This window comes from Theropithecus gelada, chromosome 11 (assembly GCF_003255815.1).
Source record: "Theropithecus gelada isolate Dixy chromosome 11, Tgel_1.0, whole genome shotgun sequence".
Lineage (NCBI taxonomy): Eukaryota > Metazoa > Chordata > Mammalia > Primates > Cercopithecidae > Theropithecus > Theropithecus gelada.
Genome location: NC_037679.1, coordinates 67,851,151 through 67,870,444, shown reverse-complemented (window position 1 = coordinate 67,870,444; position 19,294 = coordinate 67,851,151). Strand labels below are relative to the sequence as shown.

The window sequence follows — 19,294 nt, the reverse complement described above, 5'->3', positions numbered from 1 at the left end:
GGATAAGATCCAGAACAACCCCGGAAAGTTGAGGGCTGAGGGCTAAAAGACCGTGCTGGGTAATAACACCAGATAGGAAATGTTGAGCTAGGAGGACTCCATCCCCTAGACTGTGGCAGGAATGTGGGTCAACATTTGGAAACCTGAAAATTCCCCCACGGAAATGACTCCAAGGGACAGACCGGGATTGGTGAGGAAAGGGCACGGCTGTTTAGAAGTAGCTAGGTTTCCTGGATGTCTTTATCTTTTTCCGATACCAGGGTGGAGAATGTGAGACTGCCGCCCGAGGCGTGTTGACAGTGGTGCCTGTGGTGTGATATTCTCTTTCTTTCTCTGTAGTTGGAGGCTGGCAGCGAAGAAGATCGAAAATTAAACCTCAGGTAAGTAGACTTTCAATTTTTGTTCCTAAGTCTTTCTCCCAAGCAGGTAAGGAATGCTATTGTTCCTCTCCCAAAGGGAAAACCTTCAAAAAGAATATGCCAGTTTTGGTCCGGGTGTAGTGGCTCATGCCTTGTAATCCCAGCACTTTGGGAGGCCGAGGTGGGTGGATCACGAGGGATCGAGACCATCCTGGCCGACATAGTGAAACCCTGTCTCTAGTAAAAAAAAATACAAAAAATTAGCTGGCTGTGGTGGTATGTGCTTATAGTCCCAGCTCCTCGGGGGGCGGAGGCAGGGGAATCGCTTGAACCTGGGAGGCAGAGTGAGCCAAGATCGTGCCACTGTACTTCAGCCTGGCAACAGAGCAAAACTCCATCTTAAAAAAAAGAATATGCCAATTTTTTAATGCCTTAGAAACTATACCTAAAGCACGTATAAAACTGAAGTGCTTTAAAATCCATACATATGTCTAGCCACTTTAATAATATTATATAACACTTGGAGGGAAAATAATTGCCATTATTCTGCCACCCTTACGTTACCATTTTGAGCATTTTTTGGTAACTTATTATTTTTTAATAGAGACGAAGTCTCACTGTGTTGCCCGGGCTGGTCTCGGACTCCTGGCCTCAAGTGATCTTCCTGCTTGGCCTCCCAAAGTACTGGGATTACAGTCATGAGCTACTGCACCTGGCCTAACTTGAGCATTTTTATGTATTTTCTTGCAGACTATTCTGCTTAAAAATAATAATAATAATAATCATGACACTCTGCCCTCAGTTTTTCATCCGGCTTTTGGTAAGGTGTTCCTTTTGCGGTAAGCACTTCACTGATTTGAAACAGATGCTCAACCCCCTAAATGTATCAATTCAGGGTGCTTTAATTGCGCTTATGAGAAATCTTTAGCTCTGCTCATTGAAAAGATTCCAAGATGTAGTCCTCAGCTGATGTATTCACTAAATGGACACCAAAAACATTTTCGTTTTTTCTTTGCCAAAAATTAAGTTCTGCCTTTGTTTGGGTGTTTTGTTGGTTTGTAGAAGATTCAGCCCTTTGTTATATCAATGTAATGTATTCCTTCATACCAAGGAGCCAGTCTTAAACTCTGACCTCATAGTTTTTAAAAAGTAAGCAAATTTTCAGGGATATTGTTCTTAAAAATATATATATATAGTCTGTTTTATCTCATGAGGGGAAGGAAAATTAATTGGAAAAGGAAATGTGTGTTCAGAAATTGGGGTCAACCATTCATTACCAAGGGCAGGGTGTTCTGGTCAAACTCTCATGCAGAACTGGTGGAAATATGCTCAGCTTTTCTCTGATGTTTCTATGTGCTTGAGTAAAGGGCGGGGAAATACTGACTTTTATCACAGCACACATGATTTCTAAAGATTATGTGGCTAGGGGAACACTAGCCTGCAAGAATCAAAGAGATGTCTTATTTCTGGGTCCTCGCTAGGGGACTTCTGCTTGGTCCTCGCTTTTAATGTTATGCTCAAGACGCAGGACACATTTGCTCTGTCACCTTGGGGTGTTTGGTTGGTCAGCTCAGGGCCCATGTCAGGGTTGCCAGGCTGGAAGCAGCTGGACTCCCAAGTGGGGGCAGTCATGGGCCGAGTTGCAGATCAGACTGTCTGGGTGGAAACAGGGAGGGGCAGAGTGGAAGTCTGGAGACTGTCAAGAAGGAACTGAAAGAGGGGCTTGCCCACCTCAGAGCAGCTCCTGCAGGCACCCAGCTCCCTTCCCCCCAAATCTCCTCCCCCAGATCTCTGCCCCCAACTCCCCTCCCCACCAGCTCCTCTCTCCACCTGTTCCCCTCCCCAAAATCCCCTTCCCCGGATCCCTCCCTCCAGGTTCCCCTCACCTCACTCCCCATCTCCCTTCCACCACTCTCCTCCCCATTCCCCCACTCCCCTCCCCGAGATCCCTTACCCTAGATCCCTCCCTCCCTGGATCCCTTACCCTAAATCCCCTCCCCAGCCTCTACTCCCTGATCTCCTCCCCCATCTCCCCTCCCTAAAGTCCCCTCTCTGAGCTCCCCTTCCCCCAGCTCCCCTCTCTAAATCCCCTCCCCAAGTTCCCCTCCCTGAGCTCCCTTGCCTAAATCCCCCTCCCCCATCTCCCCTCCCTAGATCCCCTCCCCAAGCTTCCCTCTTCCAGATCCCCTTCCCCAGCTTCCCTCCTCCATCTCCCCTCCCCAGGCTCCCCTCTCCCAGATCTCCTCCTTAGCTCCCCACCTCCAGGTCCCCTCCTTGAGCTACCCTCCCCAAGCTCTTTTCCCCCAGCTTCCTCCTGGGGTTCCCCTCCCCATCTCACCTCCCCCCGCCCCCCCTTGGAGCTCCCCCCCCCCCTCCTCCCCCCCCCCTGCTCGTTCCTGGAGTTCCCCTCCCCATCTCCCCTCCCCCAGCTCCCTCTTGGAGCTCCCCTCCCCCATGTCTCCTCCCCAGGCTCCCCTCCAGCCCTTTCTTGCTGTTGTTGATGAGAGAGCACTGAGCTCTGTCACTTAGACTATCTTTGGGGCAAACAGCTATTTTTATTTTTTAATTACCTTTAATAGCTTATATCATAGTGGTTTCAGTTAAGAACTTATAAATAGCAGTGACATGAAAATGCGTATGTGGACCTTTCTCATTAGCATTTAACCTTTTTTTAAATTAAAACTTTTTATTTTTATTTTTTAGAGACAGGGTCTTTGTTGTCTAGGTCAAAGTGCATTGGTGTGATCATAGCTCACTACAGCCTTGAACTCCTGGGCCAAGCTGTCTTCCCACCTCAGCCTCCCAGGTAGCTGGGACTACAGGCGTGCGCCACCACACCTGACTAATTTTTTTAAATGTGTTTTGAAGAGACGAGATCTCACTGTGTTGTTGAGGCTGGTCTCAAACTCCTGGGCTTAAGTGATCCTCCCACCTTGGCCTCCCAAAATGCTGGGATTGCAGGCGTGGTGACAGCCGCTGCACCTGGCCCTTTTCTTGCTAATAAAAGGCCCCTTTCTCTGCCTCGTTGGGAGCTGTGCGGGACCTTACAAAGGGGTGGGAAATAAAGCTTTGGTAGCTTTCCATATCGAGTTCTCAAAACAGCCCTAGGAGGGAGGTTTTCCCAGTTGGTGGTTGAGGCCCAAGATTGGAACTGGGAAATACTGTGTTTGAAGCGAGACCTCTAATGCCAAGTTGATCCTACTCTGCTGCCTTTCTGGAGGCCAGGCTAGTAGTACCGTTGAATTTGCTGTCTTGGACATACAGATGCGGGAGCATGCCTGAGGCCGCCGGGGTGGATTAGCAGCAGTGCCAGGGCAGCACCAAGGACTCATGCCAGCTGGTGGCGGGTGCCTCCTGGGATATTGGGTCATTCTGACCACCACCGAGAGTCCTTTCGTGCCACTGTCAGCAGGTCCCCAACACCATTGTGACCATTGGGAGACCCTGGGCTGGAGTTGGAGACCTGGGTTCTCATTTAGGGTGGGATGCTGGGCTCTGGGCTTGTCCCCCTAGGTCCCCTTTTAAACCCCTCTTCAGCCACCTTGACGTCGCACCCACCTTTTTAGGCACAGAACACCATCCTGCCTCCTAACCTTCCTTGCTACACAAGAAAAGTTGTCCTGGTTTAAGCTTTGATTGAAACGCATTCACATCCGTGTGTCAATTTGCATTTTCAGGCCTTTTCTCTCTGAATCTCTCCTGGAGAAGAAAATTATGGAATAGTTGGTTGTTTTTTGTTTGGCATCAGGAGAGTTAGGGAGAGATTTCTCTTTGTTTCCATGGATCCTGAAGGTGAACTGCCATCACCTCGTCTCTAAGAGGTGCTGTAGGGAGAAAAACTGGAGGTAGCACGATATTTCTCTTTTCTCCCCTCTGTCTAGCCTTAGTTAATAGTTTCATCTTTTGGGTCATCTAAAAAGTCAGCTGTGATTCATCCATATCCAATAAATCGCGGGGTCACATGGATCGGTTCTTCCGAGCCACCTGCCTTCTTTTTCTCAGGTTCCCTGGTGGTGCCTCTTCACGTCCTCACACCTCTTCTGTCCTGTCACAGAGGAACACCCCTGGACCTATCCTCTCTACCTTGGCATGTTACCCCCTGGTCCCTTGATGCTTCTTCCTTCTGGTCCTTGGAGTCTTTCCTGAGCTCCAGCGTCACCGGCGTTGCTGGCCTTTCCGCCCTCCCCTCTCGCATGTGCCTTTTCCAGTCCGTCGGGACTACTCCCTGCTCCCTAATCATGCATGTTCCCTCGGCCCGTTCCTTTTCACCTGGCTGTAGTCCTCATGGCCAGCTAAAAGTGCTCCCACCTCAGATGTTTGTGATTTCCCTCTCTTCAGAGAAAGCAGGGAGCCCCTGGCGTCCCTCTCTGTGACAGGTGCCACATCCGCCTATGTTGCAGGTCTGTGTGCCCTTGTCGCATCCCTAACTGCTCTCACATCCCTTAGGGATGGCCTCATTTCTCTGCCTTCGTGTAGCATTTAAACAGTTCAAATGGCCGGGCGTGGTGGCTCACATCTCTAATCCCAGCACTTTGGAAGGCTGAGGTGGGACAGATCTCTGGAGCTCAGGAGTTCGAGACCAGTCTGGCCAACATGGTGAAACCCCCTTTCTACTAAAAATACAAAAATTAGCTGGGCTTGGTGGTGAACACCTGTAATCTCAGCTACTTGGGAGGCTGAGGCAGGAGAGTCGCTCAAACCCGGGAGGTTGCAGCGTGCCGAGTTCACGCCACTGCACTCCAGCCTGGGCAACAGAGCGAGACTCTGTCTCAAAATAAGTAAATAAAGGTTAACAGTTCAAATGGATTAACCTTTGACCCTACAGTAAATTCCAGACATGTAGGAGAAACAGCCAGGTGTAGAGGGAAGGCAGTGGGGTTCTGAGTCAGGCAGACCTAGGTTTGGCATCTGGCTCCCGTGCTGGCGGCTGAGTTCCTTTACCTTTGTGTGTTCCTACACCTCTGTGGGTCTCAGTTGTTCCACCTATAAAACAGAGATGACACTCTGAGGGTTGTGGAGTAGTTGTGTGATGTTCCTTGCTCAGGCCAGGCGCAGTGGCTTACGCCTGTAATCCCAATACTTTGGGAGGCCAAGGTGAGTGGATCGCTTGAGCCCAGGAGTTCGAGACCAGCCTACACAACATGGCAAAACCCCATCTCCTTAAAAAAAAAAAAAACAGAAAAATTAGCTGGGCATGGTGGCGCATGCCTGTAGTCCCAGCTACTCAAGAGGTTGAGGTAGGAGAATCAGTTGAACCCAGGAGGTCGAGACTGCAGTGAGCTGAGATTATGCCACTGCACTCCATCCTGGGTGACAGAGCGAGACCCTGTCTCAAAAAAAAAGTTCCTTGCCCAGAATTAGGTCCACAGTGGGCTTGGTTGCTGTGCTCGGTCTTCACAAGGTGTTGCTGACGTGCGGTGTTAGTTCACAGCACAGGAGAATTAGAGGGGCCGACTCCTGCAGGTACTGCGGCCAGGCCTGAGAGGGCGCCCACCATGGATGCTCTTTGACTCGGAGCAGCCTTCCTGCTTTACCCGGCTACATTACTATAAGATGCAAATACGAATACGGACTTGGAGGAAGCAGTGTTGTAACTCAGACAGTTTTTCTGCAGGCCTTCTGGGAAGTGTCTCGAACTGATCATCTCACACCCAGCATGCAGGTGATTGCAGCAAAGCAGGATGGATCCAGTTCCCTTGCTCTCCCCTGCCTTCCGCATGTGCAGGCTGCTGCTGGCCGCTCCCAGTCCCTCTTTGGAATCTGTGCCGTTCAGACTGTGGGAACTGGTGAGCAGATGGCCCTGCTGGCAGCAGCTCCTGGCTCCCTTGCCATCCTGGGAGCCGGCTCAGTCTGGCATGAGACATAAGTAGTTGTGGGCCAGGTAGGACACTGGGGAGATAATATTGTCCCCAGGGTGTGGATCGGGAGTGAAGATTTTTTTTTTTTAATCGAGCGTTTCCGAGTCAAGTGAGGGAACATGGTCATTAGAATTATTATAATTTGGTGATTCGTGATTGCCTGCCCTAGCAGAGGTATGGGCCAGAGCGAGTGGCAAGATATTGTCTCTTCTGTTTTATTGGGTTTCAGTGGTAAACTGTGAACTCCCTGACTCCTCTGCCTTTCTGTCCACGCTCCCTTCCCCTTTTGGTCTCCACCTGGAAGTCTCCCAGGGACCCCATTCTCCTTACAGCCTTCTGAAGTGTGGTTTTGCCTTCTCCCCCTCCCCTACAGTGTCTGAGTAGATGGGGGTTGGCATGTTGAATATCCTTACTTTTGCAGCTGTCCACCCTCTGGGGTTCCTCCCTGCCCTTGGCGGTCCATGTTAGCCTGGGCTTTATTGTCTTTGTTGCTAGTCTGTCCAGTTAAGTCCTGCCAAGAGGTGTCATGCACCCAGTGCCTCCAAATTCTGTGTCTGTGCTGGAGATGGTCATGTGCGTAGGTTACTGTATCAGTCATCGCTTGCTGCATAACAAGTTACCACTAACTTAACAGTTAAACAGTATATATATATTTTTAATTTTATTTCTTTTTAATTTGAGATGGAGTTTTACTCTCGTTGTCCAGGCTGGAGTGCAATGGCACAATCTCAGCTCACCATGGCCTCTGCCTCCCGGGTTCAAGCGATTCTCCTGCCTCAGCCTCCCGAGTGTCTGGGATTACAGGCACATACTACCATGCCTGGACAATTTTGTATTTTTAGTAGAGACGGGGTTTCTCCATGTTGGGCAGGCTGGTCTCAAACTCCTGACCTCTGGTGATCTGCCTGCCTCGGCCTCCCAAAGTGCTGGGATTACAGGGATGAGTCACCACGCCACCACACATGGCCAACCACCGCACCCAGCCCATGTTTATTATCTCACAGCTTCCATGGGTCAGGAATCTGGACACGGTATAGCTGGGTTCTCTGTTTGGGGACTTACAAGGCCTGCTGGCCAGGGCTGGGGTCTCGTCTGAACCCCAGGGTCCTCTTTTAAGCTCACATGGTTCTTGGCTGAATTCATTTTTTTTTTTTTCCACTCTGTCATCCAATGGAGTGCAGTGGTGCGATCTCGACTCACTGCAACCTCTGCCTCCAGGGTTCAATTAATTCTCCTGTCTCAGCCTCCCGAGTAGCTAGGACTACAGGTGTACCCAGCAAATTTTTGTATTTTTAGTAGAGATGGGGTTTCACCATATTGGTCAGGCTGGTCTTGAACTCCTGACTTCAGGTGGTCCACCCGCCTCAGCCTCCCAAAGTGCTGGGATTACAGGTGTGAGCCACCACGTCTGGCCTGAATTCATTTTCTTGCAGCTATGGAGAATTCATGGTGCTTGCTTCTTCAAAGCCAACAGGAGAGTCTGCCTCTGTAGGGTCTTATGACAGATTGTTATCACCAGAATGACTGTCTCATCGCCTTTAATGTGCAATGCAGCCTAATTAACGGAACAGCTCTCCCGCCTTGTTCTCTTGTCCCTCCCACATTCAAAGAGAAGGGCTCATTCGGGTGCATGCATCTGGCAGAATTCTGCCCACCAGTCAATCTGTGTGTATTCTAGGGATGCCCCCAGTCTAATATAGAGAGAACACATGTAAACAAATAGGTTTCCATTCAGTGTTACAGATGTGCCTAGTTTTGGGATGGGCAGGGGTGCCTGGTGCTCATGGGAAGAGACCAGGAACACGGGGAGCAAGCCTTACAGAGTTTGACACCACCCTGGTGAACGCTGGTCCCCTCCGCTCAGCACCCACATGCTTATTCATGCTCTGAGGTTTAGTGTCTCTTGGATTTGCCCCCACCTTGAATATGTTGGCCTTAAAAATAACCACCCATGTTGATTCTGTTTTGTTTTTCCCACAGCTTTGGACTTAGGGAGAGATGGGCATGGGTTTGGCTCCTATGTCTGTCCTTTGTCACCTCACTAGGCTATTATATGATCTTGGGCAGGCCTTAGTTTCAAGTGGCCAATATAGTACGCAGCTTGTAGGGTGGTTGTCAGAATTAAATGTGCTCATGACGCGAACCTTTTCTCCCATAGTAGACATTCAACAAATGCCCCCTCCCCGTACTTCCTTCATGGTAACAGCTTCTGTTGAAAATGATTCGTGTCTTCCTTTTTCTTCTCACAGGCATTTTTCTCTCCTTAGTGTTTCCTTGGCGTTTTGTGCTTGCTCTGTAGTATATGTACTTAGGTACAGAAATGTTTCCTGTAATGCAGGACTGGCTGCATAACTTGTGGAGCCCAGTGCAAAATGAACATGGTAGAGCCCCTTGTTAAAATGTTATTAAGAGGTCGGGCGCAGTGGCTCATGCCTGTAATCCTAGCACTTTGGGAGGCCGAGGCAGGTGGATCACCTGAGGTCAGGAGCTTGAGACCATCCTGGGCAACATGGTGAAACCCTGTCTCTACTAAAAATACAAAAATTAGCCAAGTGTGGTGGCACGTGCCTGTAATCCCAGCTACTCGGGAGGCTAAGGCAGGAGAATCACTGGAACCCGGGAGGCAGAGGTTGCAGTGAGCTGAGATCACACCACTGCATTCCAGCCTGGGCAACTGAGTGAGAATCTGTCTCAAAACAAACAAGCAAACAACAACAACATACATAATTAAGAATTTCAAGATGGCACGAGCAGAGTGTTAAACCAAGCATGGGGCCCTTCTGAGCACATATGAAGAAGCTGGCCTTGCCCACTAGACTGTGAACCACCCTAGGGACAGGGCCTGCCTGACCTCCTGCCTCACAGTGCCCAGTTTGCCCTGGATAGGCCCTGGAGGTCTTGTAAATTGAGTATTGTTTCCTGTTGAGCAACTAAAAATTGTCTTGGACGTTCAGGAAACAAAGGACAGAGAGATTCTTCCCACCTTTGCCTCCATTGCAGTTTAGTAATATCAGTGCTATTAAATCAGTCTCAGTACCCCTCTGTCCTCATCTGTCTGCTTGTGAGCTGTTCATTCAACAAACATTTATTGAGCTCCTACTGTGCGCCAAGCCCTGTTTTAGGGGCTGGGAATATAGCAACAAACAAAATAAAGATTTCTGCTCTGGAAGCTGACATCCTGTTGAGGGAGACAAGACAGTAAGTAAAATAAACAAGCACAATAATCGTATGTTGGTAAGTGCCCAGGCAAAAAAAAATAAAGCAGAGATGGAGGAGAGAAAAGGGAACACCCATACTCCACTCTGTGAATTGCCTTGTATACATTATTTCATTTAATCTTTGTGAAAACCCTGTAAGGACATTTAAATTCCCATTCCCTGGATGAGAAGACTAAGCCCCAGAGAGGTCAGTGGCCTGTTTTTATTTAGTAGTAAACCGTTGAGCTGAGGCCCTCATACTCCATGTCTCATTGACTCCAAAACCTGTGCTGTTCACCCCAAAATCCAAGTGCTGTCTTTCCTTTTCCTCCTCCCTATGCATCAGAATGCACACTGGGAGACAGAATGGAGTTTATCAGAAGAACCAGGCTTTGCAGCCCATTCTTCCTGCTTGAGCCATTAGCAGCACTACTGTGTGCTTGGGCAGGTCCCGTCACCTCCCTGAGCTCTACTTAAAGCAGGGATTGTAATGTATCCCCTTCATGTGCTGCAGCCCGGAGAGCATCCGGGTGGTAATGAGGCCAGCTTCTGCCGGCTGCAGGCTCTGGGCTTGGAACTTTCTGCACTTGCTATCATCTTCTTGTCACAAGCCTGCAACGTGGGACTCTCCTCATTTTAGGAAACCAGTTCCACGAGGCTGGTGGGAGGCCTGAGCCAGGGTTTGAATGCAGGCTGCTGTGATTCAGGGACCTGAGTCCTGCCCCCACCCGTGTGGCCTTGTAGGTAGTGGCCTCCCATTGACTCCCACTTTTATACATTGGAGCATATAGACTTTACCATTCTGGGGCCATTGTGCTGTTTGGTTGTTCCTTTTGGTTTAACTCGGGTTTTATTTCTGCAGTTTGTTGGAATGTTTGGTTAGAAAATCAGAATTTGCCTTCAATTTTTTTTTTCCTCTCTCTCTTTTTTCCCCCTCTCTCTCTTTTTTCCTTTTTGAGACAGGGTCTTGCTCTGTTGCCCAGACTGGAGTACAGTGGCATGATTACAGCTCACTGCAGCCCTAACCTCCTGGGCTCAATTGGTCCTCCCACCTCAGCCTCCCAAGTAGCTGGGACCACAGGTGCACTGACCAACATGCCTGGTTAATTTTTGTATTTTTCGTAGAGACGGGGTCTCACTATGCTACCCAGGCTGATCTTGAACTCCTGGACTCAAGCAATCTACCCACATCGGCCTCCCAAAGTGCTGGAATTATAGGTGTGAGCCACTGTGCCTGGCCATATGTATATGTATTTTTTTGAGACAGAGTCTCACTCTGTCACCAGGCTAGAGTGCAGTGGCACAATCTCGGCTCACTGCAACCTCTACCTCCGGGGTTCCAGTGATTCTTCTGCCTCAGCCTCCCGAGTAGCTGGGATTACAACCGTGCGCCACCACCCCCAGCTAATTTTTTGTATTTTCAGTAGAGACGGGGTTTCACCATGTTGGCCAGGTTGGTCTCGAACTCCTGACCTCAGGCGATCTACTCGCCTCGGCCTCCCAAAGTGCTGGGATTACAGGCTTGAGCCACCGCGCCCGGCCCTATATATATTTTTTAATTAGAAAACTCATTCTAGAATGGGGACAAATGAGGACAGAGACGTGAAGAGTTAATTCTGTCAGAACTTAATTAAACTTTTCATTAAGGTTAACGTAAAACGAATTTTGCTCAGAGTCTAGTAGGTTTCATTAAACTTTTGAAATACCAGTACTTAGACTTCAAAAGAATGCCTCGGGGCCCTGGTCTCCTTCCTGTGCACTTAGCACATCACAGGAGCGTGTGCGCATGCGTGTACACACCAGGAATGTGCATGCAAGCTCAGCTCGTAGGTAGCAGTGTTACTAGCAGTCATCTTCATGATAAATGGGACAAAGCTGTGAGACGGAGTCAGAAAACTTGGGTCCGTCTTGAGATGCGTCATCTGCTGTGCAGGCTAAGGCATGCCTCTTCACTTCTCTGGGTCCCTGTCTCCCGCTGTGTAAAGTGAAAAGACAAGATTAGATGATGGCCTCCAGATTTAAGAATGAGAGTCCTCAGAGCCACCAATCTAGATCTGTGTTTATATTGTACTGCTCATCATTTGCCGTGTATTTGTAACTGACTATCACGAGTTTTATTCCCACAGTGAGAGCAAGGTCATGCGCTTGTGGGGGTCTAGCTGGGTCAGGGCTATAGTCTGACCCTGCGATGGAGAAAACCAGCCTGGCTACCGAGAGGAAGTGATCCTCTGCTGGGACTCACCTCCTCCTCCGCAGAGCTTAGCCTGCCGCGTCTGCCCGCAGGAGCAGAGCCACACACAAAGCAGCGTCCGTTTAGAAAGAGAGTACTCACATCTTTAGAACTCATCTTTGGCATTCATTGTTCTGTGGTCAGATCTCTAGATTTACAGCTTATTAGAAAATTCCTGAGACGACGAGGACATCCAGACGGGTTGTGCTGCTTCGAGGAAGGCTGAAAATGAAAAAACAGGGTTAATCAAAATAGGATTAATCAAATCCAGAGGAGCCATTTTCTTCTTTTTTTCTTTTCTTTTTTTTTTTTTTTGAGACAGAGCCTTGCTCTGTCACCCAGGCTGGAGTGCAATGGCATGATCTCGGCTCACTGCAGCCTCTGCCTCCTGGGTTCAAGCGATTCTCCTGCCTCAGCCTCCTGAGTAGCTAGGACTATAGGTGTGCACCTACATGCCTGGCTAATTTTTTGTATTTTTAGCAGAGATGGGGTTTCACCATGTTGGCCAGGTTGGTCTTGAACCCCTGACCTCAAGCAATCCAGCCACCTTGGCCTCCCAAAGTGCTGGGATTACAGGCATGAGCCACTGCACCTAGCCCCTGAGAGGAGCCATTTTCAAAGCTAACTGGACGATTGGGCTGGAGGGTGTGGGGGCTTCTGCTTTGTGGGTGTAGTCAGTGTCGGGATGCAGGGTGATGTGCTGATGAGGAAACCACGCTGGCCAGCCTGCAGTGTGGGGGCAGAATTGCAGTGAGGTACAAGAGACTGCGGCATAAATGAGTACATGCTGGGAGAGCCTGCGTGTGGCCAGAGCGGGGCCTCTGGATGCGACATCAGCCTTGCCACTTTGCTCACTTGCGTGTCTGATCCTGGGCCCGCCACCTGTCTTTTTCCTCTCAGAGCCCTCCTGAGGCCTCCAGAGGGTCTTGTTCTGTGTACGGTGTCTGGCCCTGGTGTCTGACCCACTAGCCATCATTTTTGGTGCCAGCCCTTCCTGCCGCACTTGTTCCCCTCCAAAGACCAATGTTAACCGAGTGACACCTAAGAGGAAAAACCTAGCCTTGACCTGTTTTCCCGCGAGTTCCTTTGAAACCTGTGCCAGGCTTTTATCTGGGAAACATCATTCTTGAGTGCCTTTACTTTTACAGTTTTTTTTTCTTTCTTTCTTTTCTTGAATGGTTACTTTTGAAGCTATTTTTAAAAAGACTTTGTTTCAGAGAAGGCTGTTCAGAGGTCCTGTGTTAGGAAATGCCTGGTCTCTCCCTGTGCCCACGGAAGTCATTCCTGGTCCAGGGCTGGCACCAACTTGCCAAGAGTCCTCGAGGCGTGTTTCCCCAAATCTGGGCCCAGTCAGAATTCCCACAGGAAGGGGCCATCAGTGTGGTCTGGAAAGAGCCAGGCTGGCTGCAGCATCTGGAAATCACTTGTCACTTCCCAGATGGCCAGGCCCACCCGTGCCACGCTGTATCTGTTGCAGCTGGGAGTCTAGGAGTGGCTCTTTAGGTCTGGAGTCAAGGCCACTGACCTGTCGGCTGCCCCTACAGCAAGAAAGCTCCCTAAGGAACCTACCTCCCAGGCCTTGGGGACTCCTCCTGACCAGGCCCCACCTCGCGAGGTGGAAGGGAGAAGAACCTCTTGTGAAACAATGTGGTAATGAAGGTGGTTTTTACTTAGCTATTGGCTTTATCCATTCAGCCGATGTGTATTTAGTGCCTAAATATGGGTTCTTTGCCAAATACCAGGGATTCCGTGTGGAGTGAAAAAGAGTCCTTATCCCCCAGGGGTAACGTGTATTGTATCTACAGTAGTGCCTTCCAAAAAGGATTTGAAACACCCTACAACATTCATAGAGAGCAATAGAATTTAACAGTGAGAAAATCGGGACATTAAGAAAGCAGAAGAAAATAAGATGAAGTAAGGGGAAGGTTTGTACATGGAATACATGGCATAGCATTGGTATGGTTACCAGAATTTGGCCACAGATCTGACTTTGAGCTTCCTGGTAGTCCAAGCAAAGAGAGAAACAAGATCAATCTCTTGATTCATGGTGTCCTGAAAACACCAGCAGATCAGTTCTTCGGAAGAACTCTTCCTGATAGATACCTGTGGGTGTTCACAAGGAAGCCCAGCATAATGGGTGGACAAACAAGTTGTCTTAACAGGGAGAGCTGATGCTGCATGCCTATCCCACCAATTACCCTGGGTATTTGTGGTCTTAAGAGGTGAGGTCAGCAGCAGCGCTTGGTGCCAGAGCTACTGGCCGCCCCAGCACTGAGACAGGATGCTGAGTCACATCCTGCAGGGCTGTGGTATCCTGGCTTCGCGTGCCCTTCACAATGGGAGGCCTGCATGGGCAGGTCGGCCTCTGCTGTTCCAAACGTGTGGTCTCCAAGCAGGAAAATGCTAAAATTAGATCTTACGTGGTCCAGAGCCATGTATGTGAGAGGCCCTCAAAATCTGGACACACACAGACCAGGAGGACCTGGGAGAGCAGAGCCCTTCATCATTCTCTTCTGCTCTGGGCACGAAACAGGGCCACTTCTGTTCTGGAAAATACGAAGAGGGGAAACAGTGCTGAGGCAGGGAAGGTCTTGCTTGGTGAGAGTGAAACTATGCAAGAGATGAAAGGGGAAAGTCATGAAATATGACCGCACCAGTGATCAGTAGAATCATCTGAAGCTTTTATCACCTACTGATAAAGAAAAATTACAGGTAATGTTTTACCAAAATCAAATTAAGTGGAGATTTAAAAAATAACTTTAAAAAATGTGGCTGGGTGTGGTGGCTCATGCGTATAATCCCAGCACTCCGGGAGGCTGAAGTGGGAGGATCTCTTGAGCCCAGGAGTTCAGTACCAGTCCTGGCAGCATAGTGAGACCCTGTCTCTACAAAAATTTTAAAAATTAGCTGGGGGTGGCGGCACATACCTGCAGTCCCAGCTACTCGGGTGGTTGAGGTGGAAGGATCACTTGAGCCTGGGAGGTGGAGGCTGTGCTGAGTGAGCCATCATCGCCCCACTGCACTGCAGCCTGGGCAACAGAGTAAGACCGTGTCACAAAGGAAAAACAAAAACTGGTAGCTCGAAAACTTGCAATGCTCCCAACACATAGAAATGATTAATACTCAAGGTCATGGATACCCGAGATACTCTGACTTGGTCATTACACATTCTATGCATGTAACAAATACATGTCTTCCATAAATGTGTAAAATACTACGTCGATAAAAAATTCTCATTAATTTTGAAATAATTTCCGACTTACGTAAGAATTGCAAGTACAGGCCGGGCGCGGTGGCTCAAGCCTGTAATCCCAGCACTTTGGGAGGCCGAGACGGGTGGATCACGAGGTCAGGAGATCGAGACCATCCTGGCTAACACGGTGAAACCCCGTCTCTACTAAAAAATACAAAAAACTAGCTGGGCGAGGTGGCGGGCGCCTGTAGTCCCAGCTACTCGGGAGGCTGAGGCAGGAGAATGGCGTAAACCCGGGAGGCGGAGCTTGCAGCGAGCTGAGATCCGGCCAGTGCACTCCAGCCTGGGCGACAGAGCGAGACTCTGTCTCAAAAAAAAAAAAAAAAAAAAAAAAAAGAATTGCAAGTACAGTGAAAATAACTTTTTTTTTTTTTAACCATTTGAAAGTAATTTGTCAACCTGCTACTCCATTACCCTTGGAATACAGGCCAGGGCATTCTCCCACAGGACCGCAACACAGCCATCCACACAGGACACTGACTCTGATACATTCCCACCGTCTAGTCCTCTAACCCCATTCATGAGCCACCATATGTCCCAGTGTTGCCCTTCGTAACAAAAGGATCCATTTCAGGACTGCCATTACATCTGGATGTCCTGTCTCTTGGCTCTCCTGCAGTCTGGAACATTCCTCAGTCTTCCTTTGACTCTTGTGGCCTGGAATTTTTTTTTTTTTTTTTTTTTTTTGAGTCGGAATCTCACTCTGTTGCCCACACTGGAGTGCAGCGGTGATATCTCAGCTCACTGCAACCTCCACCTCCCGGGTTCAAGCGATTCTTGTGCCTCAGCCTCCTGAGTAGCTGGGATTACAGGCGTGCTCCACCACGCTCGGCTAATTTTGGTATCTTTGGTAGAGAACGGGGTGTTGCCATGTTGACCAGGCTGGTCTCGAACCCCTGACCTCAAGTGATCCGCCCACCTCAGCCTCCCAAAATGCTGGGATTACAGGCATGAGCCACCGCAGTTGACCATGACCTGGACATGTTTGTGCCTGGGATTGTCAGTTTGCAGAGTGTCCCTCAGTGAGAGTGTGTCTGATGTTCCTGTGTGATTCCACGGGGCATGCATATTTGGCCGGAACAGCACCCAAGGGATGCTGCGTCCTCTTTGAATCCCGTAAGGTGGCACGTGATTTCCTTTTGTCCCACTGTAGTGACATTCACTTTGGTCACTAAGATGGATTTTACCAGGCTTTTCCACTGTACAGTTATTCTTTTCCCCTTCATCATTCAGAAGCATTTCTTGAAGAGATACTTTAAAATTATGTTAATATCCTGTCTGCTATCAATGTCTGTTTCAGTTATTTGTATTTTTCTATTTTATTCAGTGGTTTATAATCTGATTCTTAAATTGTTGACATTCATGCTCAGATTGTCCTTGTGGACAATTTGGGCCAGTGGGATCTCATCCAGGCTGGCTTCTGTGTCCCTTTGACATGTCCACAGCATTCTTTAAGTACTTCCTTGCCTTCTGGCAACAGATGCTCCCTTCCCATCTGTGGAATCAGTCCTTTATCCAAGGGGCCCTGGTTCCTTTTAGTGGAAAATGAAATTTAGGAGCCAAGCTAGGTCTGCTTATTGCTGCTGGGGTGTTGCTAACCACAGGCCTGTCAATGGGCAGAATTAGGGAGCAAGTACATGCACACACACACACACGTGCATCTATATTTCAATATGTGGAAAACTGTGAGTTCAGACTGACACCTTCAATTCTGATGCAGCACCTTGGGGTTCATTCTAGTTTTATCTCTTCCATATTCATGACTCCCATCGTCCCTAAAATATTAATATTAACATTATTATGTATATTATATAAAATATATATTATTATATATATTTGTTAATTATGTTAATATAATTATATTCATTAATTATAAAGTTAATATGTTTATATATTATATAAATATGTTAAAATATTTATTATAAATATTAATAGTAATGTTTAATATTTCAGTCCTTGCCTGTGAGCAGTCTCTGTCTCCCTTGCAACCGCTCCCTACACAGATGCCCTTTGCACCCTGCTTGCCAACAGACACCCAAGCTTGGGATCCCACACCCCCTCCCCAACTCAGAAGCCTGCCCTGCCCTTCCCCGCCAAATGGTTTTAGGTCTGAATTGTTGGGAAGAGAAGTGGACTTTTTTTGACACTGTTTTCCAGAGGTGTCAGTTCAGCTGAAAGCCAGTGCCTAACAGCAGAGATTTCAGGGTTACACTCCTGCTTTCCTCTTCCTGCTTCCCTGCTCCTTGATCTGATGAACTTGGGCAAGTGACTTAACCTCCCCGAGCCTCAGTTTTTTGTTGTTTTTTTTTTTAAGACAAAGTCTCACTCTGTTGCAGTGCTGTGGCACAATCTTGGCTCACTGCAACCTCCGCCTCCCGGGTTCGAGCGCTTCTTGTGCCTCAGCCTCCCAAGTAGCTGGAATTACAGGAGCACGACACCACACTCGGCTAATTGAGCCTCCATTTCCGTATGTATAAAACACTGAGAGATGGACACTGAGGAGTAAATGAGTTAACATACCTGATGTGCTTAGCATAGCGCTCAATGAAGGTGTTATTGGTGTTACATTTATTGATGTCCACTGTTCTCTGGGCACTGAGAGGGATCCTGAGACAGAGAAGTCATAGCCCTAGCTCTCCAGACACTCAAGGTGATGTGGGGAAACTTAGCTGCTCTTGTGTTGTTTGAAGCACTCAGTTGTCAGGAAGACCTGACCTGACCTCCCCGTGGCTTTACTTCGCCTGTGGCACTGATGCCATGAGTCTTATTTGCCAGGTTCAACCTGTGTGTGGGGAGTGCCCAATGTGCCCAGGGTGCAGAGATGACCAGGGTGAGTTACTCCTGGAATACTGACTTCAGAGAGGAGCACAGCTTGGCCAGTGTATCTGCCAGCACTTACTTTCAGTCTACTGTGTGTCAAGCACAGAGGGAGATTTAAGAAGCATGTGCATCCTGGCCCTCACATCCCATTGTGAAGTTAAAATACACTGGCAGGAAGATGGCGTCACCACTAGTTAATAAATAAGTGGGTCAGGGAACATGATTTGGAAATCAGGAAACTTGAGTTCCTATCACTAAAGATGGTCTTTCCCTCAGTATCCAAGGGAATTGGTTCCAGGATCACCCACTTTGCCGAGGATAACAAAATCCATGAATGGCTTAAGCACCCGCAGAGCCCTCTAATTCAAAGAATTCAGCATCCCTCGAATACTGTATTTTCTATCTGCAGTTGGTTGAATCCACCAATGAGGAACCCCTGCGGATACAGAGGACTGACTGTATGTGACCTTGAGCAAGTGACTTAACCCCAAGCCTCAGTGTCCTTACCTGCACAGTAAGAGGAGGTGCTAGAAGATGTTGAAAGGGAGGAGCTATAGCTTGCAGTGAGGGCCACAAGAGAAAGCTTCCTGGAGAAGGCATGAACACTGGAAGGCAGGCATGATGTGGAGAGGCAGATGGGAGGAAGGAGACCATGAACTGAGAACCACAGTAGGCTTTATGGGGACAGTGCTATAGCTGGGGATAGAACAGAGAATGTGTAGCATGGAGAACAGGAGAAACAGTGTGAGAGGTAATACAAGGAGCGTTCTTATTTTAAAAGTATTGTTTTCTAACTATATTCTCAGCCCCTAAGGCCAGGGCATAGCAGATGAATGAAATTTAGGTTAACGACATATAATGGCTAATTGTGGCAACCATAGACAGCACAGAAGTTTGGACTCTAATCAATAGATGATGTCACATGGCTGAAAGTTCTGGGGCTGGGAAAGAATGTCATGAGAGCAGTGGTTAGGGGCTGCACAGAGTGGGCGAGAGGCCGGGGGGGCCCTTGTCCTGATTCTTCTCACTGGGCCAAAAGCTTCCGGAGCTCTGCTGTCCTATTCCACAGTTGATAGCCTCATGTGGCTAATTAAACTTAAATTTAAATGAATTAAAATGAAATAAAATGACAAACCCAGTTTCTTGGTCACACTTACTGCATCTTAACTGTTCAGTCGACACATCTGGCCATTGGCTCCTATACTAGACAGCATGGGTAGAGAACACACACGAATGCTCTCCTCAACAGCCCTGGCCTTCAGGGACATTCAGAGTATGCAGCACAGAGCCGGGTGCCCCGTGGGGCTGCTTGGATGTCACCTGGCTCACGGGGGTGAGGAGGGCAGAACTGGGGTGGTGCCTGAGAGACCTGGAAGGAGGGGCCTCTGACAAAGTTAGGACTTGGTGACAAATGACTGTGGTATGGGGCTGCATACCAAAGACAGGGCTGAGAACCTGGGACAGTCAGGATAATCTCTTCTCGGAATTTTTGAGCTGTCTCAGAAACATTTCCTTCATGTGCCTGTTATTTCTGGCGTGCTCGGCTGTCTTTGCTGCCATAGCATTTCCCGCACGGT

The 19,294-nt window shown here is 48.6% G+C and overlaps 1 protein-coding gene across 1 annotated transcript in view; it reads left to right on the top strand.

Moving 5' to 3' along the window:
• SSH1 (slingshot protein phosphatase 1) overlaps positions 1–19,294 on the top strand; it is a 76,191-nt gene that overhangs the window by 4,675 nt on the left and 52,222 nt on the right. Inside the window, exon 2 of the mRNA XM_025401866.1 lies at positions 340–380. Coding sequence (XP_025257651.1) covers positions 340–380 — 41 coding nt within the window. The remainder of the gene's footprint in view (positions 1–339; positions 381–19,294) is intronic.